This window comes from Pseudophryne corroboree, chromosome 11 (genome assembly GCF_028390025.1).
Source record: "Pseudophryne corroboree isolate aPseCor3 chromosome 11, aPseCor3.hap2, whole genome shotgun sequence".
NCBI classification, from domain to species: domain Eukaryota; kingdom Metazoa; phylum Chordata; class Amphibia; order Anura; family Myobatrachidae; genus Pseudophryne; species Pseudophryne corroboree.
Window position 1 is genome coordinate 19,902,255 of NC_086454.1, and position 27,329 is coordinate 19,929,583.

At 49.6% G+C, this 27,329-nt stretch overlaps 1 protein-coding gene across 2 annotated transcripts in view; it reads right to left on the reverse strand.

The window, feature by feature from the left end:
- TSG101 (tumor susceptibility 101) overlaps positions 1 to 27,329 on the reverse strand; it is a 105,744-nt gene that overhangs the window by 46,819 nt on the left and 31,596 nt on the right. For both annotated transcript variants that reach the window (XM_063946351.1, XM_063946350.1), the window contains exons 3-5: positions 20,739 to 20,804; positions 8,733 to 8,896; positions 7,137 to 7,260 (exon numbers count right to left, since the gene is read on the reverse strand). In XM_063946351.1, coding sequence (XP_063802421.1) covers positions 7,137 to 7,260; positions 8,733 to 8,896; positions 20,739 to 20,804 — 354 coding nt within the window. The remainder of the gene's footprint in view (positions 1 to 7,136; positions 7,261 to 8,732; positions 8,897 to 20,738; positions 20,805 to 27,329) is intronic.

Consider the following 27,329-nt stretch of genomic DNA (forward strand, 5'->3'; position numbering starts at 1 on the left):
CTGGATATTCCTTCCCTGTGTGACTGCTCCCCAGCCTCGCAGGCTGGCATCCGTGGTCACCAGGACCCAGTCCTGAATGCCGAATCTGCGGCCCTCTAGAAGATGAGCACTCTGCAACCACCACAGAAGGGACACCCTTGTCCTTGGTGACAGGGTTATCCGCTGATGCATCTGAAGATGCGATCCGGACCATTTGTCCAGCAGGTCCCACTGGAAAGTTCTTGCGTGGAATCTGCCGAATGGGATTGCTTCGTAGGAAGCCACCATTTTACCCAGAACCCTTGTGCATTGATGCACTGAGACTTGGCTCGGTTTTAGGAGGTTCCTGACTAGCTCGGATAACTCCCTGGCTTTCTCCTCCGGGAGAAACACCTTTTTCTGGACTGTGTCCAGGATCATCCCTAGGAACAGAAGACAAGTCGTCGGAACCAGCTGCGATTTTGGAATATTGAGAATCCAATCGTGCTGCCGCAACACTACCTGAGATAGTGCTACACCGACCTCCAACTGTTCCCTGGATCTTACCCTTATCAGGGAATCATCCAAGTAAGGGATAATTAAAATTCCATTCCTTCGAAGGAATATCATCATTTCGGCCATTACCTTGGTAAAGACCCGGGGGTGCCGTGGACCATCCATACGGCAGCGTCTGAACTGATAGTGACAGTTCTGTACCATAAACCTGAGGTACCCTTGGTGAGAAGGGTAAATTTTGACTTGAAGGTAAGCATCCTTGATGTCCCGAGACATCATGTAGTCCCCTTCTTCCAGGTTCGCAATCACTGCTCTGAGTGACTCAATCTTGAATTTGAACCTCTGTATGTAAGTGTTCAAAGATTTTAGATTTAGAATCGGTCTCACCGAGCCGTCCGGCTTCGGTACCACAACAGTGTGGAATAATACCCCGTTCCCTGTTGCAGGAGGGGTACCTTGATTATCACCTGCTGGGAATACAGCTTGTGAATGGCTTCCAAAACTGTCTCCCTGTCAGAAGGAGACATCGGTAAAGCAGACTTTAGGAAACGGCGAGGGGGAGACGTCTCGAATTCTAATGTGTACCCCTGAGATATCACCTGAAGGATCCAGGGGTCTACTTGCGAGTGAGCCCACTGCGCGCTGAAATTCATTGAGACGGGCCCCCCACCGTGCCTGATTCTGCTTGTAAAGCCCCAGCGTCATACTGAGGGCTTGGCAGAGGCGGGAGAGGGTTTCTGTTCCTGGGAACTGGCTGATTTCTGCAGCCTTTTTCCTCTCCCTCTGTCACGGGGCAGAAATGAGGAACCTTTTGCCCACTTGTCCACGAAAAGACTGCGCCTGATAATACGGCGTCTTCTCATGTTGAGAGGCGACCTGGGGTACAAACGTGGATTTCCCAGCTGTTGCCGTGGCCACCAGGTCTGAAAGACCGACCCCAAATAACTCCTCCCCTTAATAAGGCAATACTTCCAAATGCCGTTTGGAATACGCATCACCTGACCACTGACGTGTCCATAACCCTCTACTGGTAGAAATGGACAACGCACTTAGACTTGATGCCAGTCGGCAAATATTCCGCTGTGCATCACGCATATATAGAAATGCATCTTTTAAATGCTCTATAGGCAAAAATATACTGTCCCTATCTAGGGTATCAATATTTTCAGTCAGGTAATCCGACCACGCCAACCCAGCACTGCACATCCAGGCTGAGGCGATTGCTGGTCGCAGTATAACACCAATATGTGTGTAAATACATTTTAGGATACCCTCCTGCTTTCTATCAGCAGGATCCTTAAGGGCGGCCATCTCAGGAGAGGGTAGAGCCCTTACAAGCGTGTGAGCGCTTTATCCACCCTAGGGGGTGTTTCCCAACGCACCCTAACCTCTGGTGGGAAAGGATATAATGCCAATAACATTTTAGAAATTATCAGTTGTTATCGGGGAAAAACCACGCATCATCACACACCTCATTTAATTTCTCAGATTCAGGAAAACTACAGGTAGTTTTTCCTCACCGAACATAATACCCCTTTTTGGTGGTACTTGTATTATCAGAAATGTGTAAAACATTTTTCATTGCCTCAATCATGTAACGTGTGGCCCTACTGGAAGTCACATTTGTCTCTTCACCGTCGACACTGGAGTCAGTATCCGTGTCGGCGTCTATATCTGCCATCTGAGGTAACGGGCGCTTTAGAGCCCCTGACGGCCTATGAGACGTCTGGACAGGCACAAGCTGAGTAGCCGGCTGTCTCATGTCAACCACTGTCTTTTATACAGAGCTGACACTGTTACGTAATGCCTTCCAACAGTTCATCCACTCAGGTGTCGACCCCCTAGGGGGTGACATCACTATTACAGGCAATCTGCTCCGTCTCCACATCATTTTTCTCCTCATACATGTCGACACAAACGTACCGACATACAGCACACACACAGGGAATGCTCTGATAGAGGACAGGACCCCACTAGCCCTTTGGGGAGACAGAGGGAGAGTTTGCCAGCACACACCAGAGCGCTATATATATACAGGGATAACCTTATATAAGTGTTTTTCCCCTTATAGCTGCTGTATCTTTAATACTGCGCGTAATTAGTGCCCCCCCTCTCTTTTTTAACCCTTTCTGTAGTGTAGTGACTGCAGGGGAGAGCCAGGGAGCTTCCCTCCAACGGAGCTGTGAGGGAAAATGGCGCCAGTGTGCTGAGGAGATAGGCTCCGCCCCCTTATCGGCGGTCTTATCTCCCGTTTTTCTATGTATTCTGGCAGGGGTTAAATGCATCCATATAGCCCAGGAGCTATATGTGATGCATTTTTTGCCATCCAAGGTGTTTTTATTGCGTCTCAGGGCGCCCCCCCCCCAGCGCCCTGCACCCTCAGTGACCGGAGTGTGAAGTGTGCTGAGAGCAATGGCGCACAGCTGCAGTGCTGTGCGCTACCTTGTTGAAGACAGGACGTCTTCTGCCGCCGATTTTCCGGACCTCTTCTGCCTTCTGGCTCTGTAAGGGGGCCGGCGGCGCGGCTCTGGGACCCATCCATGGCTGGGCCTGTGATCGTCCCTCTGGAGCTAATGTCCAGTAGCCTAAGAAGCCCAATCCACTCTGCACTCAGGTGAGTTCGCTTCTTCTCCCCTTAGTCCCTCGATGCAGTGAGCCTGTTGCCAGCAGGTCTCACTGAAAATAAAAAACCTAAACTAAAACTTTCACTAAGAAGCTCAGGAGAGCCCCTAGTGTGCACCCTTCTCGTTCGGGCACAGAGATCTAACTGAGGCTTGGAGGAGGGTCATAGGGGGAGGAGCCAGTGCACACCAGATAGTCCTAAAGCTTTCTTTAGATGTGCCCAGTCTCCTGCGGAGCTGCTATACCCCGTGGTCCTTACGGAGTCCCCAGCATCCACTTAGGACGTTAGAGAAATAATGTTATTTATTTGAAACCTGGTGCGGGAGTTTCTCCAACTTCAAAATTTATGTCATTAGAGGGTTTATAGGTTGACATGTGCTAGGTCGACAGGTCAAAAGGTCGACATGAGTTTTTCATTAATTTATTTTTACTTTTTCATACTTAACGATCCACGTGGACTACGATTGGAACGGTAATCTGTGCTGAGCGAAGCGAGGCACCTTGCCCGAAGCATGGCGAGCGAAGTGAGCCATGCAAGGGGACACGGTGCACTACTTCGGCTTTCCCGTCACTGTACGCAGAAAACGACACAAAACAAAAAACCTTATGTCGACCTTTTGACCTGTCGACCCAGAAACCCTGTCAACCTATAGTGGTCGACCTAAACATTGTCGACCTAGACACTGTCAATCTAATGATCACACCCGTCTTCAATTCCTTGCAATTCAAAAAGTCCCCCCAAAAAAACTGGAGAGGGAGTGACATCGTGAAAGAACTTATGAAAAAAGAATCAAAATGGATTTTCTGCTTACAAACCCTCTGGCCATCTGGGCTAAATAGAGATTTTAAACTAAACGCATTTTTAGAAAGTTTTACAACTTATTTTTATTACAATTATTTTTCTTATATAAATACTAACATAAAACTAGCCTCTAAAACGCAATTTTTACTTCATATTTTTCATACGGTTTAAAGTATAATACATTTTTGACGCATTACTTACTCATGTGGTGGCAGCTTTTTTTTAAATTTTTTATTTTTTTTTAGCAAACCCCGGATGACGACGTCTGTTTTTAAATAAAGTTTATTATTTAGAAAAGGAAACTCCGGGATGCGCAAAACGGAAAATAATGGCAGAGGGAAACAAAATCCCTTGAATAAAAAACAGTAAAACAAATAAAATAAAGCAAAATGTAAACTGAACTGAAGCTCAGTCAGTTGTGACCGGCTCCCTCGGCACAAATTCAAAACTGAGGGATGATGGGGGATAGAGGGAGAGGAGCCAGTTTCACTTTTAGATTATTTAAAGTGCCAGCTCCTGTAAGGCACCATCAATACCCCAGCGTCTTGACTTAGTGCCAGTGTCCCTTTAGTGGCTGACAGAAAGATAACTTAAACAATCTCACTTCACATCACTGCCCCTATCACATGAAGCCTTTCCAGAGATACTCTGTGCTGATGGAGCACCCTGCTACACCCACTATATAACTCCCTGTGGCTTCCCACTGCCTCCATTCCCCACCCCACATCATGTCACTGCCCCTGTCACATACAGCCCTGTCCTCACTGACATATCACTCATCTCCTGATATACTCTGTGCTGCTGGGGACCCTGCTCCTTCCACTATATAACTCTCAGTCTGTGGCTTCCTGCTGCCTCCATTCCCCTCCTCACATCATGTCACTGCCCCTGTCACATGCAGCCCTGTCCTCACTGACACATCACTCATCTCCTGATATACTCTGTGCTGCTGGGGACCCTGCTCCTCCCACTATATAACTCTCAGTCTGTGGCTTCCTGCTGCCTCCATTCCTCTCCTCACATCATGTCACTGTCCCTGTCACATGCAGCCCTGTCCTCACTGACATATCACTCATCTCCTGATATACTCTGTGCTGCTGGGGACCCTGCTCCTCCCACTATATAACTCTCAGTCTGTGTCTTCCTGCTGCCTCCATTCCCCTCCTCACATCATGTCACTGCCCCTGTCACATGTAGTCCTGTCCTCACTGACACATCACTCATCTCCTTATATACTCTGTGCTGCTGGGTGACCCTGCTCCTCCCACTATATAACTCTCAGTCTGTGGCTTCCTTCTGCCTCCATTCCTCTCCTCACATCATGTCACTGCCCCTGTCACATGCAGCCCTGTCCTCACTGACACATCACTCATCTCCTGATATACTCTGTGCTGCTGGGGACCCTGCTCCTCCCACTATATAACTCTCAGTCTGTGGCTTCCTGCTGCCTCCATTCCTCTCCTCACATCATGTCACTGCCCCTGTCACATGCAGCCCTGTCCTCACTGACACATCACTCATCTCGTGCTATACTATGTGCTGCTGGGAACCCTGCTCCTTCCACTACATAACTCTCAGTCTGTGGCTTCCTGCTGCCTCCATTCCTCTCCTCACATCATGTCACTGCCCCTGTCACATGCAGCCCTGTCCTCACTGACACATCACTCATCTCCTGATATACTCTGTGCTGCTGGGGACACTGCTCCTCCCACTATATAACTCTCAGTCTGTGGCTTCCTGCTGCCTCCATTCCTCTCCTCACATCATGTCACTGCCCCTGTCACATGCAGCCCTGTCCTCACTGTCACATCAGTCATCTCCTGATATACTCTGTGCTGCTGGGGACCCTGCTCCTTCCACTATATAACTCTCAGTCTGTGGCTTCCTGCTGCCTCCATTCCCTTCCTCACATCATGTCACTGCCTCTGTCACATGCAGCCCTGTACTCACTGACACCTCACTCATCTCCTGATATACTCTGTGCTGCTGGGGACCCTGCTGCTCCCACTATATAACTCTCAGTCTGTGGCTTCCTGCTGCCTCCATTCCCCTCCTCACATCATGTCACTGCCCCCTGTCACATGCAGTCCTGTCCTCACTGACACATCACTCATCTCCTGATATACTCTGTGCTGCTGGGGACCCTGCTCCTCCTACTATATAACTCTCAGTCTGTGACTTCCTGCTGCCTCCATTCCCCTCCTCACATCATGTCACTGCCCCTGTCACATGCAGCCCTGTCCTCACTGACACATCACTCATCTCCTGATATACTCTGTGCTGCTGGGGACCCTGCTCCTCCCACTATATAACTCTCAGTCTGTGGCTTCCTGCTGCCTCCATTCCCCTCCTCACATCATGTCACTGCCCCTGTCACATGCAGCCCTGTCCTCACTGCCACATCACTCATCTCCTGATATACTCTGTGCTGCTGGGGACCCTGCTCCTCCCACTGTATAACTCTCAGTCTGTGGCTTTCTGCTGCCTCCATTCCCCTCCTCACATCATGTCACTGCCCCTGTCACATGCAGCCCTGTCCTCACTGACACATCACTCATCTCCTGATATACTCTGTGCTGCTGGGGACCCTGCTCCTCCCACTATATAACTCTCAGCCTGTGGCTTCCTGCTGCCTCTATTCCCCTCCTCACATCATGTCACTGCCCCTGTCACATGCAGCCCTCTCCTCACTGACACATCACTCATCTCCTGATATACTCTGTGCTGCTGGGGACCCTGCTCCTTCCACTATAGAACTCTCAGCCTGTGGCTTCCTGCTGCCTCCATTCCTCTCCTCATATCATGTCACTGCCCCTGTCACATGCAGCCCTGTCCTCACTGACACATAACTCATCTCCTGATATACTCTGTGCTGCTGGGGACCCTGCTCCTCCCACTATATAACTCTCAGCCTGTGGCTTCCTGCTGCCGCCATTCCCCTCCTCACATCATGTCACTGCCCCAGTCCTAACCCTTCACTCCCCATCGTCTCTAGCATAAGCAGACTAATAGACAGGACTGTGACTCACAAAAGATCAGCATGCATCTCCTGAAACACTCTGTACTGCTGTAAATCATTCAATGATCCGATTGGCTACAAGTTCCTATATTCAAATACTTTGAAAATGGTGCACTGGGCAGGCAAATCAAGAAATGATGCGTAATGTGCGTCTTATAAACGCACGGCGACATTTCCTATATTCAGGTAACAGAAGCATAGAAAGGAAGCGTGACTCACTGTTTGGGGGTCCCGTCGCTGGATACATGTATGTAGCGGGTGCGGATGATCGGGAGAAAACTGGAGGCTCCTCGCCAAAAACCACCACCAGGATCTGGATTAACCCCAACAAGTCTGACGGAGGCTGCGGAGAGGGTGAGAGCCCGTGAGGAGAGGGCGACAGAGGTGCAACGCTCTATGCGGATGGGCAGCTATCCCACTGCCTCCAGCACATTCCCATTCAGTCCAGCTGGGTCACACATGCGCTGGGCCTCTGCCAAAACACACACAAGCCCTGCAGTATACTCTGCACATTACGCTATTGTTACAGGAATACACCGTGATATATACGTATGTGTAACACACTCCACACACACACAGACACATTGGGCTAAAAATCCCCCCACATCTATCTGGCCCTCTGGGGAGGGGGTAATACAGCCCATGGGAGGCCCAAACACCACGAGGAAGATGCAGACCTCCCCAAACACCAGGAAAAGGCATCCGCCCGTTACACGACCTCCTTGCCTTGTAGCGCTGCATATACGGGACAGATCGCAGCTTAGCACCTGTAGGATTGCGGCAGCAGCAGGCAGAGCGCGTTTCTCCTAACGGGAGGGGGCTGGGCTGTGGGGGTTCCATACTGTACCCCAGCAGTAATGCTCCCCACACTGTGCCCTCATCCTGCTGTGTCAGGCAACTTAAAGGGGTAAAAGATTGCTGGGCTGATTCAGAGCCGCGGGAGTAGGGTCCGCAGCACTGCACCGTGCCTATACAGCTGCCTGTGAGAGAAGCCGCCACTGCGCACTTACATCAGCCTTATCTTGGTGCAAGAGATCCATCTGAAATTGCCGGATGTTTGTGCACACTCGCCCCCGAGTGAGCCGGAACGCCATCTACACCTCCACGTAAACTTAGAGAACTTCCGAAGCCTCCGCAAGCGGAGATCCGGCTGACTGCAGCGCTATTCAGGACAGCCTGCGGAGGTGCGCCTATTCAGCTCGAACGCATGCGCAGTGAATCAGGCCCTGTGTCCCCAATTTAGTGGGGGGGGCTACAGAGCACCTTTACCACTTCCAAATGACTTGATTTTCAGGATGTTATGGCGACCAGGCCTCTTTGGCGATATTCAATGGGCCGCTTATCGGACCATCCAGGTGCAGTATATACAGGAAGGTGCCTTTATATAATACATTCTAATGCACCAATGTCACTCATCGATGTTGTCATGTCCGCTTAGGATTTAAATACCCAAATAAGAATAATCTAATTGTGGGGGCGAAAGCGGGCATTACTTTGCAGCTGCATTCTACTTATGCCACTATATACATTGCAATCGCAGACCGTGACCCCCCTGAAATGTGCCGCACAAAGCGCTGAGACCCGGATAGTGACATATACACCCTGCGTGCACACAGATGGTGAATAGGGGCATAGGTGCTAGATATCGGTGCTTTACATCAGGATATCTCTGGACTGGAAGTGACCCTTGTAGAATGCAATAGAGCAGCGCCACCCAGAGGGCATACCGGCATGACAAGTGACAAAGAGCTCAGGTGGCACTATCAGGCGCCAGCCTCTACAGAACGGCGTAACCACGCTGGACTCTCTACTCACGTGTTTCCATTCGTGCAGGTACGGAAGGTAGATCTTCCCATTTGCATCAACGTGTTTTCCGGTTTTAATAGTCATTGTGCTGGTAGGTTTCACAAAGCAGATTGGGGGGTTGTAGGGGTAGGTGTCCAGCAGCCAAAGGCAGATGGGAATATTGTACGTGTTACCTACACAGAAGAGAACACGGTTACATATGTCACAAAGCCTCTGGAAACGGCGCCTCTAGCTCCAGAAGGGGCATCGCAGGCACAGGAGGGCTGCACGGAACTGTACGTGAGCCAATCACCCCACACTTCCCCAGATCGCATCCAGCTACATGGTGCTATTGTGGCTGGACAATAAAGTGACCCTCCCATAGTAACACAGCCCATAATGGGGGTTTTGGTGCCCACTGTCTGCCCATTAGTGGATATAATAAGATTTTACTCACCGATAAATCTATTTCTCGTAGTCCGTAGTGGATGCTGGGACTCCGTAAGGACCATGGGAATAGCGGCTCCGCAGGAGACAGGGCACAAGAATAAAAGCTTTAGGATCAGGTGGTGTGCACTGGCTCCTCCCCCTATGACCCTCCTCCAAGCCTCAGTTAGGATACTGTGCCCGGACGAGCGTACATAATAAGGAAGGATATTGAATCCCGGGTAAGACTCATACCAGCCACACCAATCACACCGTACAACTCGTGATCTGAACCCAGTTAACAGTATGATAAACGAAGGAGCCTCTGAAAAGATGGCTCACAACAATAATAACCCAAATTTTTGTAACAATAACTATATACAAGTATTGCAGACAATCCGCACTTGGGATGGGCGCCCAGCATCCACTACGGACTACGAGAAATAGATTTATCGGTGAGTAAAATCTTATTTTCTCTGACGTCCTAGTGGATGCTGGGACTCCGTAAGGACCATGGGGATTATACCAAAGCTCCCAAACGGGCGGGAGAGTGCGGATGACTCTGCAGCACCGAATGAGAGAACTCCAGGTCCTCCTCAGCCAGGGTATCAAATTTGTAGAATTTAGCAAACGTGTTTGCCCCTGACCAAGTAGCTGCTCGGCAAAGTTGTAAAGCCGAGACCCCTCGGGCAGCCGCCCAAGATGAGCCCACCTTCCTTGTGGAATGGGCTTTTACAGATTTTGGCTGTGGCAGGCCTGCCACAGAATGTGCAAGCTGAATTGTACTACAAATCCAACGAGCAATCGTCTGCTTAGAAGCAGGAGCACCCAGCTTGTTGGGTGCATACAGGATAAACAGCGAGTCAGATTTTCTGACTCCAGCCGTCCTGGAAACATATTTTCAGGGCCCTGACTACGTCAAGCAACTTGGAGTCCTCCAAGTCCCTAGTAGCCCCAGGTACCACAATAGGTTGGTTCATGTGAAATGCAGAAACCACCTTAGGGAGAAATTGAGGACGAGTCCTCAATTCTGCCCTGTCAGAATTAAAAATTAAGTAAGGGCTTTTATATGATAAAGCCGCCAATTCTGACACACGCCTGGCTGAAGCCAGGGCTAACAGCATCGACACCTTCCATGTGAGATATTTTAAGTCCACAGTGGTGAGTGGTTCAAACCAATGTGACTTTAGGAAACTCAAAACAACATTGAGATCCCAAGGTGCCACTGGAGGCACAAAAGGAGGCTGTATATGCAGTACCCCTTTTACAAATGTCTGAACTTCAGGCACGGAAGCCAGTTCTTTCTGGAAGAAAATCGACAGGGCCGAAATTTGAACCTTAATGGATCCTAATTTTAGGCCCATAGACAGTCCTGTTTGCAGGAAATGGAGGAAACGACCCAGTTGAAATTCCTCTGTAGGGGCCTTCTTGGCCTCACACCACGCAACATATTTTCGCCAAATGCGGTGATAATGTTTTGCGGTTACATCCTTCCTGGCTTTGATCAGGGTAGGGATGACTTCATCTGGAATGCCTTTTTCCTTCAGGATCCGGCGTTCAACCGCCATGCCGTCAAACGCAGCCGCGGTAAGTCTTGGAACAGACAAGGCCCCTGCTGGAGCAGGTCCTTTCTTAGAGGTAGAGGCCACGGGTCTTCCGTGAGCATCTCTTGAAGTTCCGGGTACCAAGTCCTTCTTGGCCAATCCGGAACCACGAGTATAGTTCTTACTCCTCTCCTTCTTATGATTCTCAGTACTTTTGGTATGAGAGGCAGAGGAGGGAACACATACACTGACTGGTACACCCACGGTGTTACCAGAGCGTCCACCGCTATTGCCTGAGGGTCCCTTGACCTGGCGCAATACCTGTCTAGTTTTTTGTTTAGACGGGACGCCATCATGTCCACCTTTGGTTTTTCCCAACGGTTTACAATCAGGTGGAAGACTTCTGGGTGAAGTCCCCACTCTCCCGGGTGAAGGTCGTGTCTGCTGAGGAAGTCTGCTTCCCAGTTGTCCACTCCCGGAATGAATACAGCCGACAGTGCTATCACATGATTTTCCGCCCAGCGAAGAATCCTTGCAGCTTCTGCCATTGCCCTCCTGCTTCTCGTGCCGCCCTGTCTGTTTACGTGGGCGACTGACGTGATGTTGTCCGATTGGATCAATACCGCCTGACCCTGAAGCAGGGGTTTCGCTTGACTTAGGGCATTGTAAATGGCCCTTAGTTCCAGAATGTTTATATGAAGAGATGTTTCCATGCTTGACCACAAGCCCTGGAAATTTCTTCCCTGTGTGACTGCTCCCCAGCCTCTCAGGCTGGCATCCGTGGTCACCAGGATCCAATCCTGAATGCCAAATCTGCGGCCCTCTAGTAGATGAGCACTCTGCAGCCACCACAGAAGAGACACCCTTGTCCTTGGCGACAGGGTTATCCGCTGATGCATCTGAAGATGCGATCCGGACCATTTGTCCAGTAGATCCCACTGAAACGTTCTTGCATGGAATCTTCCGAATGGAATCGCTTCGTAAGAAGCCACCATTTTTCCCAGGACCCTCGTGCACTGATGCACTGACACCTGGCCTGGTTTTAGGAGGTTCCTGACTAGCTCGGATAACTCCCTGGCCTTCTCCTCCGGGAGAAACACCTTCTTCTGGACTGTGTCCAGAATCATTCCTAGGAACAGTAGACGTGTCGTTGGAATCAGCTGCGATTTTGGAATATTTAGGATCCACCCGTGCTGACGTAACACTACCTAAGATAGTGCTACTCCGACTTCTAACTGTTCCCTGGACCTTGCCCTTATCAGGAGATCGTCCAAGTAAGGGATAATTAAGATGCCTTTTCTTCGAAGAAGAATCATCATTTCGGCCATTACCTTGGTAAAGACCCGAGGTGCCGTGGACAACCCAAACGGCAGCGTCTGAAACTGATAATGACAGTTTTGTACTACAAACCTGAGGTACCCTTGGTGAGAAGGGTAGATTGGGACGTGGAGATAAGCATCTTTGATGTCCAGAGACACCATATAGTCCCCTTCTTCCAGGTTCGCTATCACTGCTCTGAGTGACTCCATCTTGAATTTGAACCTTTTTATGTAAGTGTTCAAGGATTTCAGATTTAAAATTGGTCTCACCGAGCCGTCCGGCTTCGGTACCACAAACAGCGTGGAATAATACCCCTTTCCTTGTTGTAGGAGGGGTACCTTGATTATCACCTGCTGGGAATACAGCTTGTGAATGGCTTCCAAAACTGCCTCCCTGTCGGAGGGAGACTTTGGTAGAGCAGACTTCAGGAACCGGCGAGGGGGAAACGCCTCGAATTCCAGTTTGTACCCCTGCGATACTACCTGTAGAATCCAGGGGTCCACTTGCGAGTGAGCCCACTGCGCGTTGAAATTCTTGAGACGGGCCCCCACCGTCTCTGAGTCTGCTTGTAAAGCCCCAGCGTCATGCTGAAGACTTGGCAGAAGCAGGGGAGGGCTTCTGCTCCTGGGAAGCGGCTGCATGGTGCAGTCTTTTTCCTCTTCCTCTGCCCCGGGGCAGAAATGAGTGGCCTTTTGCTCGCTTGTACTTATGGGAACGAAAGGACTGAGTTTGAAAAGACGGTGTCTTTTTCTGCTGATGTGAGGTGACCTGGGGTAAAAAGGTGGACTTTCCAGCCGTTGCCGTGGCCACCAGGTCCGATAGACCAGCCCCAAATAACTCCTCCCCTTTATACGGCAATACTTACATATGTCGTTTGGAATCCGCATCCCCTGACCACTGTCGCGTCCATAATGCTCTTCTGGCAGAAATGGACATAGCACTTACTCTTGATGCCAGGGTGCAAATATCCCTCTGTGCATCACGCATATATAGTAATGCATCCTTCAAATGCTCTATAGTTAACAATATATGTCCCTGTCCAGGGTATCAATATTTTCAGTCAGGGAATCCAACCACGCGACTCCAGCACTGCACATCCAGGCTGAAGCGATAACTGGTCGCAGTATAACACCAGTATGTGTGTATATACTTTTTAGGATATTTTCCAGCCTTCTATCAGCTGGTTCTTTGAGGGTGGCCGTATCAGGAGACGGTAACGCTACTTGTTTAGATAAACGTGTGAGCGCTTTATCTACCCTAGGGGGTGTTTCCCAACCGCCCTAACCTCTGGCGGGAAAGGATATAGTGCCAATAATTTATTAGAAATTAGCAGTTTTTTGTCGGGGGAAACCCACGCTTTATCACACACCTCATTTAATTCATCTGACTCAGGAAAAACTATTGGTAGTTTTTTCACACCCCACATAATACCCTTCTTTGTGGTACTTGTAGTGTCAGAAATGTTCAATGCCTCCTTCATTGCCGTGATCATGTAACGTGTGGCCCTACTGGATATTACGTTTGTCTCCTCACCGTCGACACTAGACTCAGTATCTGTGTCTGGGTCTGTGTCGACCCACTGAGGTAACGGGCGTTTTAGGGCCCCTGACGGTGTCTGAGACGCCTGGACAGGCACTAATTGATTTGCCGGCTGTCTCATGTCGTCAACAGTTTTTTGCAAAGTGCTGACATTGTCACGTAATTCTTTAAATACGATCATCCAGTCAGGTGTCGACTCCCTAGGGGGTGACATCACTAACCCAGGCAATTGCTCCGCCTCCACATCATTTTCCTCCTCATACATGTCGACACACACGTACCGACACACAGCACACACACCGGGAATGCTCTGATAGAGGACAGGACCCCACCAGCCCTTTGGAGAGACAGAGGGAGAGTTTGCCAGCACACACCAAGCGCTATATATATATACAGGGATAACCTTATATAAGTGTTACTCCCTTTTATAGCTGCTGTTTTTATTATTAGCTGCCAATAGTGCCCCCCCCTTCTCTTTTTTACCCTGATTCAGTAGCAGGTCTGCAGGGGAGAGTCAGGGAGCCGTCCTTCCAGCGAAGCTGTGAGGGAAAATGGCGCTTGTGTGCTGAGGAGATAGGCTCCGCCCCTTCACGACGTCCTTATCTCCCGCTCTTTTCTGGAAAAATGGCAGGGGTTAAATACATCCATATAGCCCAGGAGCTATATGTGATGTATTTTTTTTTTGCCAACCTAAGGTATATCTGTTATATTGCGTCTCAGGGCGCTCCCCCCCCAGCGCCATGCACCCTCAGTGACCGGAGTGTGAAGTGTGCTGAGAGCAATGGCGCACAGCTGCGGTGCTGTGCGCTACCTTAGTTGAAGACAGGACCGTCTTCTGCCGCCGATTTCACCGGACCTCTTCGCTCTTCTGGCTCTGTAAGGGGGCCGGCGGCGCGGCTCCGGGACCCATCCAGGCTGAACCTGTGATCGTCCCTCTGGAGCTAATGTCCAGTAGCCTAAGAAGCCCAATCCACTCTGCACGCAGGTGAGTTCGCTTCTTCTCCCCTTAGTCCCACGATGCAGTGAGCCTGTTGCCAGCAGGACTCACTGAAAATAAAAAACCTAAAATAAACTTTTATTCTAAGCAGCTCAGGAGAGCCACCTAGCCTGCACCCTTCTCGTTCGGGCACAAAAATCTAACTGGGGCTTGGAGGAGGGAGGGTCATAGGGGGAGGAGCCAGTGCACACCACCTGATCCTAAAGCTTTTATTCTTGTGCCCTGTCTCCTGCGGAGCCGCTATTCCCATGGTCCTTACGGAGTCCCAGCATCCACTAGGACGTCAGAGAAAATAGGATTTTAATACCTACCGGTAAATCCTTTTCTCTTAATCCGTAGAGGATGCTGGGGACACCAAAAGAACCATAGGGTATAGACGGGATTCGCAGGAGACATGGTCACTTTAAGACATTCAAAAGGGGTGTGCAGTGGCTCCTCCCTCTATGCCCCTCCTTCAGACTCCAGTTATAGGAACTGTGCCCAGGGAGACGGACATATTTCGAGGAAAGGATTTATTGTTAAACTAAGGTGATATTCATACCAGCACACACCTCAAGCATGCCGCACAACGTGGTATTCAACAGAACACAAGCCGACGGCATGAACAATTTCAGCAACAGGCTGACCATAAACAGAACACAACAGGTGTGTAACCATAACTAATGACTGCAGATACAACCCGCACTGGGACGGGCGCCCAGCATCCTCTACGGACTAAGAGAAAAGGATTTACCGGTAGGTATTAAAATCCTATTTTCTCATACGTCCTAGAGGATGCTGGGGACACCAAAAGAACCATGGGGTTATACCAAAGCTCTAGAACGGGCGGGAGAGTGCGGATGACTCTGCAGCACCGACTGACCAAACTTAAGGTCTTCATCGGCCAAGGTGTCAAACTTGTAGAACTTTGCAAAAGTGTTTGAACCCGACCAAGTAGCAGCTCTGCAAAGTTGTAATGCCGAGACCTCCCGGGCAGCCGCCCAGGATGAGCCCACCTTTCTAGTAGAATGGGCTTTTACTGATTCCGGTAATGGTAATCCAGCCGTGGAATGAGCCTGCTGAATCGTGTTACAGATCCAGCGTGCAATGGTCTGCTTGGAAGCAGGACACCCAACCTTATTGGGAGCATACAGGACAAACAGAGTCTCTGTTTTCCTAAGCTGAGCAGTTCTGGCGACATAAATCTTCAAAGCTCTGACCACATCCAGAGATTTTGACTCAGCGAAGGCGTCAGTAGCCACAGGCACCACAATAGGTTGGTTCATGTGGAAAGAGGAAACCACCTTCGGTAGAAATTGTTGACGTGTCCTCAATTCAGCTCTATCTTCATGGAAAATCAAATAAGGGCTCTTGTGAGACAAGGCCGCCAACTCCGACACCCGCCTTGCAGATGCCAAGGCCAACAGGATGACCACTTTCCAAGTGAGGAATTTCAACTCCACCTTCCGTAAAGGTTCAAACCAATGCGATTGAAGGAATTGCAACACCATATTAAGATCCCATGGTGCCACTGGAGGCACAAATGGAGGTTGGATGTGCAACACGCCTTTTTCACGAAAGTCTGAACTTCTGGAAGGGAGGCTAATTGTTTCTGAAAGAAAACCGATAAGGCCGAAATCTGTACCTTAATTGAGCCCAATTTTAGGCCCGCATCCACACCTGCTTGTAGAAAATGGAGAAAACGTCCTAGCCGAAACTCCTCCGTAGGAGCCCCCTTGGATTCACACCAAGAAACATATTTTCTCCAAATACGGTGGTAATGTTTAGACGTTACCCCTTTTCTGGCCTGAATAAGTGTGGGAATGACTTCACTGGGAATACCCTTACGGGCTAGGATTTTGCGCTCAACCGCCATGCCGTCAAACGTAGCCACGGTAAGTCCTGATACACGCACGGCCCCTGTTGTAACAGGTCCTCGCGCAGAGGAAGAGGCCAGGGATCTCCTATGAGTAATTCCTGAAGATCTGGATACCAAGCCCTCCTTGGCCAGTCTGGGACAATGAGAATCGCCCGGATCTTTGTTCTTCTTATGATCTTTAGAACCTTTGGAATGAGAGGAAATGGAGGGAATACATACACCGACTGAAACACCCACGGTGTCACCAGTGCTTCCACTGCTATTGCTTGAGGGTCCCTTGACCTTGAACAATATCTCTGAAGCTTCTTGTTGAGACGAGATGCCATCATGTCTACTTGAGGAACTCCCCAACGACTTGTCACCTCTGCGAAGACTTCTTGGTGGAGGCCGCACTCTCCTGGATAGAGATCGTGTCTGCTGAGGAAGTCTGCTTCCCAGTTGTCCACTCCTGGAATGAAGATCGCTAACAGAGTGCTTGTATGCTTTTCCGCCCAACGGAAAATCCTTGTGGCCTCTGCCATTGCCGCTCTGCTTTTCGTTCTGCCCTGACGGTTTATGTACGCTACTGCTGTTACATTGTCTGACTGGATCAGCACAGGTAGATCTCGAAGAAGATGTTCCTCTTGCAGAAGGCCGTTGTAAATGGCCCTTAACTCCAGAACATTTATGTGGAAACAAATTTCCTGACTTGACCATCTTCCTTGGAAGTTTTCTCCCATTGTGACTGCCCCCCAGCCTCGGAGGCTTGCATCCGTGGTCACTAGTATCCAGTCCTGTATCCTGAACCTGCGCCCCTCTAGGAGGTGAGAGCTGTGTAGCCACCACAGGAGTGATACACTGGTTTTGGAAGACAGGATTATCCTCCGGTGCATGTGTAGGTGAGACCCGGACCACTTGTCCAACAGGTCCCACTGGAACACTCTGGCATGGAACCTGCCAAACTGAATGGCCTTGTAGGCCGCAACCATCTTCCCCAACAACCGAATGCATTGATGGATTGACACTCTTGCTGGCTTTAGAATTTGTTTGACCAGACTCTGAAGTTCCAGAGCCTTTTCCACTGGAAGAAAAACTCTCTGTAGTTCTGTGTCCAATATCATTCCCAAAAACAACAACCGCGTTGTCGGAATCAACTGTGATTTTGGCAAGTTTAGGAGCCAACCATGTTGCTGAAGGACTGTCAGGGAGAGTGCAACTTTTTTTACTAACTGGTCCCTGGATCTCACCTTTATCAGGATCTCGTCCAAGTATGGGATAATCATGACTCCTTGCTTGCGAAGGAGAACCATCATCTCCACCATCACTTTGGTGAAAATCCTCGGAGCCGTGGACAGACCAAACGGCAACGTTTGAAATTGGTAATGACAATCCTGAGTTGCAAACCTCAGGTAAGCCTGATGCGGAGGATAAATGGGAACATGTAAGTAGGCATCTTTTATGTCCACCGACACCATAAAATCCCCTTCCTCCAGACTGGAGATCACTGCTCGGAGAGACTCCATCTTGAATTTGAATTTCTTTAGGCAGAAATTTAGGGATTTCAGGTTTAGGATTGGTCTGACCGAGCCGTCCGGCTTTGGGACCACAAACAGGCTCGAATAAAAGCCTTCTCCCTGTTGTGACTGGGGAACCCTGATGACAACTTGATTTTGACACAACTTTTGTATTGCGTCGCAAACTACCTCCCTGTCCGGAAGAGAAGCTGGTAAAGCAGATTTGAAAAAACGGTGAGGGGGAACGTCTTGAAACTCCAGCTTGTACCTTTGGGATACTATTTGTAAAACCCATGGGTCTAGTTCCGAACGAACCCAAAACTTACTGAAGAGTCTGAGACGTGCCCCCACCGGTGCGGACTCCCGTATAGGAGCCCCAACGTCATGCGGTGGAAGTGGCAGAAGCCTGGGAGGACTTCTGCTCCTGGGAGCCTGACAAGGCTGGTGATCGTTTACCTCTTCCCCTTCCTCTAGTAGCAAGGAAGGAGGAACCTCGGCCCTTTCTGTATTTATTGGTCCGAAAGGACTGCATCTGATAGTGATGCGTTTTCTTTTGTTGTGGAGGAACATAAGGCAAAAGAGATGACTTACCTGCGGTAGCTGTAGATACCAAATCATCAAGGCCGTCACCAAATAAAGCCTTACCTTTATATGGTAGAGATTCCATACTTTTCTTGGAATCAGCATTCCATTGGTGAATCCACAATGCTCGTCTAGCTGAGACAGCCATGGCATTGGCCTTTGATCTCAAAAGACCAATATCTCTCGCAGTTTCCTTAAGGTACGCTGCAGCGTCCTTGATATAACCCAGCGTCAAGAGGATGCTATCCCTATCTAGGGTATCTATTTCAGAAGACAAGTTGTCTGCCCACTTTTCGATAGCACTACTTACCCACGCAGACGCAATGACAGGCCTGAGTAGCGTACCTGTGGTCGCATAAATGGACTTTAACGTAGTTTCTTGTTTTCGATCCGCAGGATCCTTAAGGGCCGCCGTGTCAGGTGACGGGAGCGCCACCTTTTTAGACAAACGTGACAGAGCCTTGTCCACGATGGGTGGTGACTCCCACTTTTCCCTATCCGTCGAGGGAAATGGATAAGCTACCGTAATTCTTTTGGGAATCTGAAACTTTCTGTCAGGACCTTCCCAGGCTTTTTCAAATAGCGCGTTCAGTTCATGAGAGGGAGGAAACGTTATCTCAGGTTTCCTTTCCTTATACATACAGACCCTTTTATCAGGGACAGCCGGGTCTTCAGTGATATGCAATACCTTTTTAACCGCCACAATCATGTACTGAATGCTCTTTGCCAACTTTGAATCTAATCTGGAATCACTGTAGTCGACACTGGAATCAGAGTCCGTGTCGGTAGCAGTGTCTGCCAACTGGGCAAACGTACGTTTTTGTGACCCTGAGGGAACCTGACTTTGCAATAACATATCTTCCACAGATTTCTTCCATGCTTGGGTCTGAGACTCAGACTTGTCCAATCTTTTACTAATAAGTGCTACATTAGCATTCAAAGCATTCAATACCTTTATCCAATCAGAAGCCGGTGGTGCCGACACGGTCACCCCCACCTCCTTTTGCGTCTCTAATACAGTCTCCTCCTGTGAAGAGCACTCAGCCTCAGACATGCCGACACACGTGTAATACACACCCACAGACACATTGGGCTTATAGGGGACAGACCCACAGAGAAGCCTGTCAGAGAGACACAGAGGGAATTTGCCAGCTCACACCCCAGCGCCAAAACAATGGGTCAGAAGCGTTAACTAAAATGCCCCAGACCTGTAGCGCTTTTTATATTATATAATATTGCACCAAATAACCTCTCCCCCCTCCCCCGTTTTGCACCCTGATACTTGTTCAGCAGTGTGAGGAAGGACCAGCGTCTCTGCAGCCAGCGGAGAAGAAATGGCGCCGAGTGAGCTGTGGGGACGAAGCTCCGCCCCCTTAATGGCGCGCTTCCATCCCGCTCTTTCATAATACGATAATACTGGCGGGGGTTAGGACAGTGTCTTACACTAATGTCCCCTCTTGCCAGACCTTTGCTGAGGTATTTTAAGTGCTGCGTGTGTGAGCGGGAGCTTGGCACACAGCGTCCGTCCGCTGCGTGGTACCTCAGAGAAATGCCGTCACTGAAGTCTTCTTACTTCTTCTACTCACCTGTCTTCTGACTTCTGGCTCTGTAAGGGGGTGACGGCCGGCTGTGGGAGCGAGCATCTGAGTGTACCCAGCGATCAAACCCTCAGGAGCTAATGGTGTCCTGTAGCCAGAAGCAGAGCCCTTGAACTCACTAGGGTCATATTCCTCTCCCCTAAGTCCCACGAAGCAGGGAGGTTGTTGCCAACAGCCTCCCTGAACATAAAAAACCTAACAAAAAAGTATTTTCAGAGAAACTCAGTAGAGCTCCCTGTAGTGCGTCCAGTCTCACTGGGCACAATTCTAAAACTGGAGTCTGGAGGAGGGGCATAGAGGGAGGAGCCAGTGCACACCCCTTTTGAAAGTCTTAAAGTGCCCATGTCTCCTGCGGATCCAGTGTATACCCCATGGTTCCTTTGGTGACCCCAGCATCCTCTAGGACGTATGAGAAATTCTACTAGAACACGGCCCCACAGGGTCTTACAGCCAGAGATCATACTCCCTGGCGACTACACAACCCTACGTAGCTGTGCGGTCTATGGCCAGCGCCCGGGAATCTCTCCCGCTGGTAAAGACATGCGTCTACCATCTTCCTACTGTATCTAATAACCAGACATATTATTGCCAGCGGTAGAATATTGGGTAAGCATGAATACATCATTAAATCAATGCTGCAGCCAGCCAATGTTAGACGAGCCCTAGAACAGAGACTTACCCTTGTAGGGCACAGGGATGGTGCCCGTCAGGCTTAGCAGCTCCCTGGAAGTGCCGTCATTGAAAACTGAAACACAAAAGAGAAATGACTGTAGTCTCAGACAGAACGTACTCGGCATTGCTATAGAGTACAGCAACCTACAACAATCCATTTACTGTGCAGGCGGCTTCCTTATAGCGCGAGGTCCCTGCGTGTGGTCATACATTCAGTACAGACGTGGGGTGTAACACGCATGTACATGACATGTTAGTGGTAAGCATCCAAAGCAGCAGCTTTTATGCCCGTCTGCCCTGAATGGATGATATATACACACACGTGAGAAGTGCACTGGATCAATGGCTGGGTGACAAGGGGGGCCGGCTGGGTGGGTGACAAGGGAGGCCGTCTGGGTGGGTGACAAGGGAGGCCGGCTGGGTGGGTGACAAGGGAGGCCGGCTGGGTGGGTGACAAGGGAGCCCTAACAAAGGTAAGAACAGAGTGTTTGCACAGGGGTGATTTATATATGCCAGTAAAGCAGACCTTCCATTACATAGCGGAATCAGTTATATTCCATCTCCCATCTGTTCTTACCGTCATTACAGCTGACCGGAGAAGAGGCAGAGCCTCCCAGAGACCGGAGCAGCGCGCAGGTGCGGGAGAAGGGAACTTGCTCTGCTTTCCCCGCCCCAGTGCAGTCATCTGCTCCGGGAAGCAGCGGCCACAGGCCCTTACTAGACGCCGTCATACAGAGATAAGTCAGGAGCTCATTTAAATTGTGTGTCTCTTCTCCGCTAAGGACACCTGACTCCTGTGACGCAGAACACATCCGCTCCGTCACTACTCCTGTGATGCAGAACACATCCGCTCCGTCACTACTCCTGTGACGCAGAACACATCCGCTCCGTCACTACTCCTGTGATGCAGAACACATCCGCTCCGTCACTACTGCTGTGATGCAGAACACATCCGCTCCGTCACTACTCCTGTGATGCAGAACACATCCGTTCCGTCACTACTCCTGTGATGCAGAACACATCCGTTCCGTCACTACTCCTGTGATGCAGAACACATCCGTTCCGTCATCCGCTCCGTCACTACTCCTGTGATGCAGAACACATCCGCTCCGTCACTACTCCTGTGACGCAGAACACATCCGCTCCGTCACTACTCCTGTGACGCAGAACACATCCGCTCCGTCACTACTCCTGTGACGCAGAACACATCCGCTCCGTCACTACTCCTGTGACGCAGAACACATCCGCTCCGTCACTACTCCTGTGACGCAGAACACATCCGCTCCGTCACTACTCCTGTGACGCAGAACACATCCGCTCCGTCACTACTCCTGTGACGCAGAACACATCCGCTCCGTCACTACTCCTGTGACGCAGAACACCTCCGCTCCGTCACTACTCCTGTGACGCAGAACACCTCCGCTCCGTCACTACTCCTGTGACGCAGAACACCTCCGCTCCGTCACTACTCCTGTGACGCAAAACACATCCGCTCCGTCACTACTCCTGTGACGCAGAACACATCCGCTCCGTCACTACTCCTGTGAAGCAAAACACATCCGCTCCGTCACTACTCCTGTGACGCAGAACACATCCGCTCTGTCACTACTCCTGTGACGCAGAACACATCCGCTCCGTCACTACTCCTGTGACGCAGAACACATCCGCTCCGTCACTACTCCTGTGACGCAGAACACATCCGCTCCGTCACTGACAGGGGCTACTGGTCCGTCTGCAAAAACACTATTTTGTTTTCTGTTTCTACTTTACAAAACACCGGCCGGATAGGGCAATCTTCTGATAACATAATTCGATAAATATAATTTAAAATAAGAATTCACTTACCGATAATTCTATTTCTCGTAGTCCGTAGTGGATGCTGGGGACTCCGTCAGGACCATGGGGAATAGCGGCTCCGCAGGAGACAGGGCACAAAAGTAAAAGCTTTAGGATCAGGTGGTGTGTACTGGCTTCTCCCCCTATGACCCTCCTCCAAGCCTCAGTTAGGATACTGTGCCCGGACGAGCGTACACAATAAGGAAGGATCTTGAATCCCGGGTAAGACTCATACCAGCCACACCAATCACACCGTACAACTTGTGATCTGAACCCAGTTAACAGTATGATAAAACGTAGAAGCCTCTGAACAGACGGCTCACAACAATAACAACCCGATTTTTTTGTAACAATAACTATGTACAAGTATTGCAGACAATCCGCACTTGGGATGGGCGCCCAGCATCCACTACGGACTACGAGAAATAGAATTATCGGTAAGTAAATTCTTATTTTCTCTGACGTCCTAAGTGGATGCTGGGGACTCCGTCAGGACCATGGGGATTATACCAAAGCTCCCAAACGGGCGGGAGAGTGCGGATGACTCTGCAGCACCAAATGAGAGAACTCCAGGTCCTCCTCAGCCAGGATATCAATTTTGTAGAATTTTACAAACGTATTTGCTCCTGACCAAGTAGCTGCTCGGCAAAGTTGTAAAGCCGAGACCCCTCGGGCAGCCGCCCAAGATGAGCCCACCTTCCTTGTGGAGTGGGCATTTACAGATTTTTGGCTGTGGCAGGCCTGCCACAGAATGTGCAAACTGAATTGTACTACAAATTCAGCGAGCAATCGTCTGCTTAGAAGCAGGAACACCCATCTTGTTGGGTGCATACAGGCTAAACAGCGAGTCAGATTTCTGACTCCAGTCGTCCTGGAAACATATATTTTCAGGGCCCTGACAACGTCAAGTAACTTGGAGTCCTCCAAGTCCCTAGTAGCCGCAGGTACCACAATAGGTTGATTCATGTGAAAAACAGAAAACACCTTAAGGAGAAAATTGAGGACGAGTCCTCAATTCTGCCCTGTCAGAATGAAAAATTAAGTAAGGGCTTTTATATGATAAAGCCGCCCATTCTGACACACGCCTGGCTGAAGCCAGGGCTAATAGCATCATCACCTTCCATGTGAAATATTTTAAGTCCACAGTGGTGAATGGATCAAACCAATGTGACTTTAGGAAACTCAAAACAACATTGAGATCCCAAGGTGCCACTGGGGCACAAAAGGAGGCTGTATATGCAGTACCCCTTTTACAAACGTCTGAACTTCAGGCACTGAAGCCAGTTCTTTCTGGAAGAAATTCGACAGGGTCGAAATTTGAACCTTAATGGACCCTAATTTTAGGCCCATAGACAGTCCTGTTTTCAGGAAATGTAGGAAACGACCCAGTTGGAATTCCTCTGTAGGGACCTTCTTGGCCTCACACCACGCAACATATTTTCGCCAAATGCGGTGAAAATGTTTTGCGGTTACATCCTTCCTGGCTTCGACCAGGGTAGGGATGACTTCATCTGGAATGCCCTTTCAGGATCCGGCGTTCAACTGCCATGCCGTCAAACGCAGCCGCGGTAAGTCTTGGAACAGACAAGGCCCCTGCTGGAGCAGGTCCTTTCTTAAAGGTAGAGGCCACGGTTCTTCCGTGAGCATCTCTTGAAGTTCCGGGTACCAAGTCCTTCTTGACCCATCCGGAACCACGAGTATCGTTCTTACTCATCTCCTTCTTATGATTCTCAGTACTTTGGTATGAGATGCATATGAGGGAACACATACCCTGACTGGTACACCCACAGTGTTACCAGAGCGTCCACCGCTATTGCCTGAGGGTCCCTTGACCTGGCGCAATATCTGTCTAGTTTTTTGTTCAGGCGGGACGCCATCATGTCCACCTTTGGTTTTTCCCAACGGTTTACAATCATGTGGAAGACTTCCCGCTGAAGTCCCCACTCTCCCGGGTAGAGGTTATGCCTGCTGAGGAAGTCTGCTTCCCAGTTTTCCACTCCCGGAATTAACACTGCTGAGAGTGTTATCACATGATTTTTCGCCCAGCGAAGAATCCTTGCAGTTTCTGCCATTTCCCTCCTGCTTCTTGTGCCGCCCTGTCTGTTTTCGTGGGCGACTGCCGTGATGTTGTCCCACTGGATCAATACCGGCTGACCTTGAAGCAGAGGTCTTGCTAAGCTTAGAGCCTTGTAAATTGCCCTTAGCTCCAGTATATTTATGTGGAGAGAAATCTCCAGACTTGATCACACTCCCTGGAAATTTTTTCCTTGTGTGACTGCTCTTCAGCCACTCAGGCTGGCATCCGTGGTCACCAGGACCCAGTCCTGAATGCCGAATCTGCGGCCCTTTCATAGATGAGCACTCTGCAGCCACCGCAGAAGAAAACACCCTTGTCCTTGGAGACAGGGTTATCTGCTGATGCATCTGAAGATGCGATCCGGACCATTTTCCCAGCAGATCCCACTGAAAGGTTCTTGCGTGAAATCTACCGAATGGGATCGCTTTGTAAGAAACCACCATTTTTCACAGGACCCTTGTGCAATGATGCACTGATACTTTTCCTGGTTTTAGGAGGTTCCTGACTAGCTCGGATAACTCCCTGGCTTTCTTCTCCGGGAGAAAACATCCTTTTCTGGACTGTGTCCAGAATCATCCCTAGGAACATTAGACGTGTCGTCGGAAAAAGCTGCGATTTTGGAATATTTAGAATCCACTCGTGCTGTCGTAGAACTACTTGAGATAGTGCTACTCCGACCGCCAACTGTTCTCTGGACCTTGCCCTTATCAGGAAAGCGTCCATATTTCTTTTAGGAAGAATCATCATTTCGGCCATTACCTTGGTAAAGACCCGGGGTGCCGTGGACAATCCAAACGGCAGCGTCTGAACTGATAGTGACAGTTCTGTACCACGAACCTGAGATACCCTTGGTGAGAAGGGCAAAATTTGGACATGTAGGTAGGCGTCCCTGATATCCAGTGACACCATATCGTCCTGGTTCGCTATCACTGCTCTGAGCGACTCCATCCTGATTTGAACCCTTGTATGTAATTGTTCAAATCTTTCAGATCTCACCGAGCCGTCTGGCTTCAGTACCACAATATAGTGTGGAATAATACCCCTTCCCTTGTTGTAGGAGGGGTACTTTGATTATCACCTGCTGGGAATACAGCCTGTGAATTTTTTTCCAATACTGCCTCCCTGTCGGAGGGAGACGTTGGTAAAGCAGACTTCAGGAACTTGTGAGGGGGAGACGTCTCGAATTTCCAATGTACACCTGGGATACTACGTGTAAGATCCAGGAGTCCACTTGCGAGTGAGCCCACTGCGTGCTGAAACTCTTGAGATGACCCCCCACCGCACCTGAGTCCGCTTGTATGGCCCCAGCGTCATGCTGCGGACTTGGCAGAAGCTGTGGAGGACTTCTGTTCCTGGGAATGGGCTGCCTGCTGCAGTCTTCTTCCCTTTCCTCTAACCCTGGGCAGATATGACTGGCCTTTTGCCCGCCTGCCTTTATGGGTACGAAAGGACTGAGACTGAAAAGACTGTGTCCTTTTCTGCTGAGATGTGACTTGGGGTAACAAAAGTGGATTTTCCAGCTGTTGCCATGGCCACCAGGTCCTATGGACCGCCCCTTTATACGGCAATACTTCCATGTGCCGTCTGGAATCTGCATCACCTGACCACTGTCGTGTCTATAAACATCGTCTGGCAGATATGGACATCACATTTACTCTTGATGCCAGAATGCAAATATCCCTCTGTGCATCTCGCATATATAGAAATGCATCCTTAAAATGCTCTATATTCAATAAAATATTGTCCCTGTCAAGGGTATCAATATTTTCAGTCAGGAAATCCGACCAAGCCCCCCCAGCGCTGCACATCCAGGCTGAGGCGATTGCTGGTCGTAGTATAACACCAGTATGTGTGTATATACTTTTTAGGATATTTTTCAGCTTCCTATCAGCTGGCTCCTTGAGGGCGGCCGTATCTGGAGACGGTAACGCCACTTGTTTTTATAAGCGTGTGAGCGCCTTATCCACCCTAAGGTGTGTTTCCCAACTCGCCCTCACTTCTGGCGGGAAAGGGTATACCGCCAATAATTTTCTATCGGAGGAAACCCACGTATCATCACACACTTTAATTTATCTGATTCAGGAAAAACTACAAGTAGATTATTCCCACCCTACATAATACCCTTATTTGTGGTACTTGTAGTATCAGAAATATGTAACATCTCCTTCATTGCCCTTAACATGTAATGTGTGGCCCTAAAGGAAAATACGTTTGTTTCTTCACCGTCGACACTGAAGTCAGTGTCCGTGTCTGTGTCTGTGTCGACCAACTGAGGTAAATGGGCGTTTTTACAAGCCCCTGACGGTGTCTGAGACGCCTGGACAGGTACTAATTTGTTTGCCGGCCGTCTCATGTCGTCAACCGACCTTGCATCGTGTTGACATTATCACGTAATTCCTAAATAAGCCATCCATTCCGGTGTCGACTCCCTAGAGAGTGACATCACCAATACAGGCAATTTGCTCCGCCTCCTCACCAACATCGTCCTCCTACATGTCGACACACACGTACCGACACACAGCACACACACAGGGAATGCTCTGATAGAGGACAGGACCCCACTAGCCCTTTGGGGAGACAGAGGGAGAGTTTGCCAGCACACACCAAAAACGCTATAATTATACAGGGACAACCCCTTATACAAGTGTTTTCCCTTATAGCATTTTCACATATGTAATCATATCG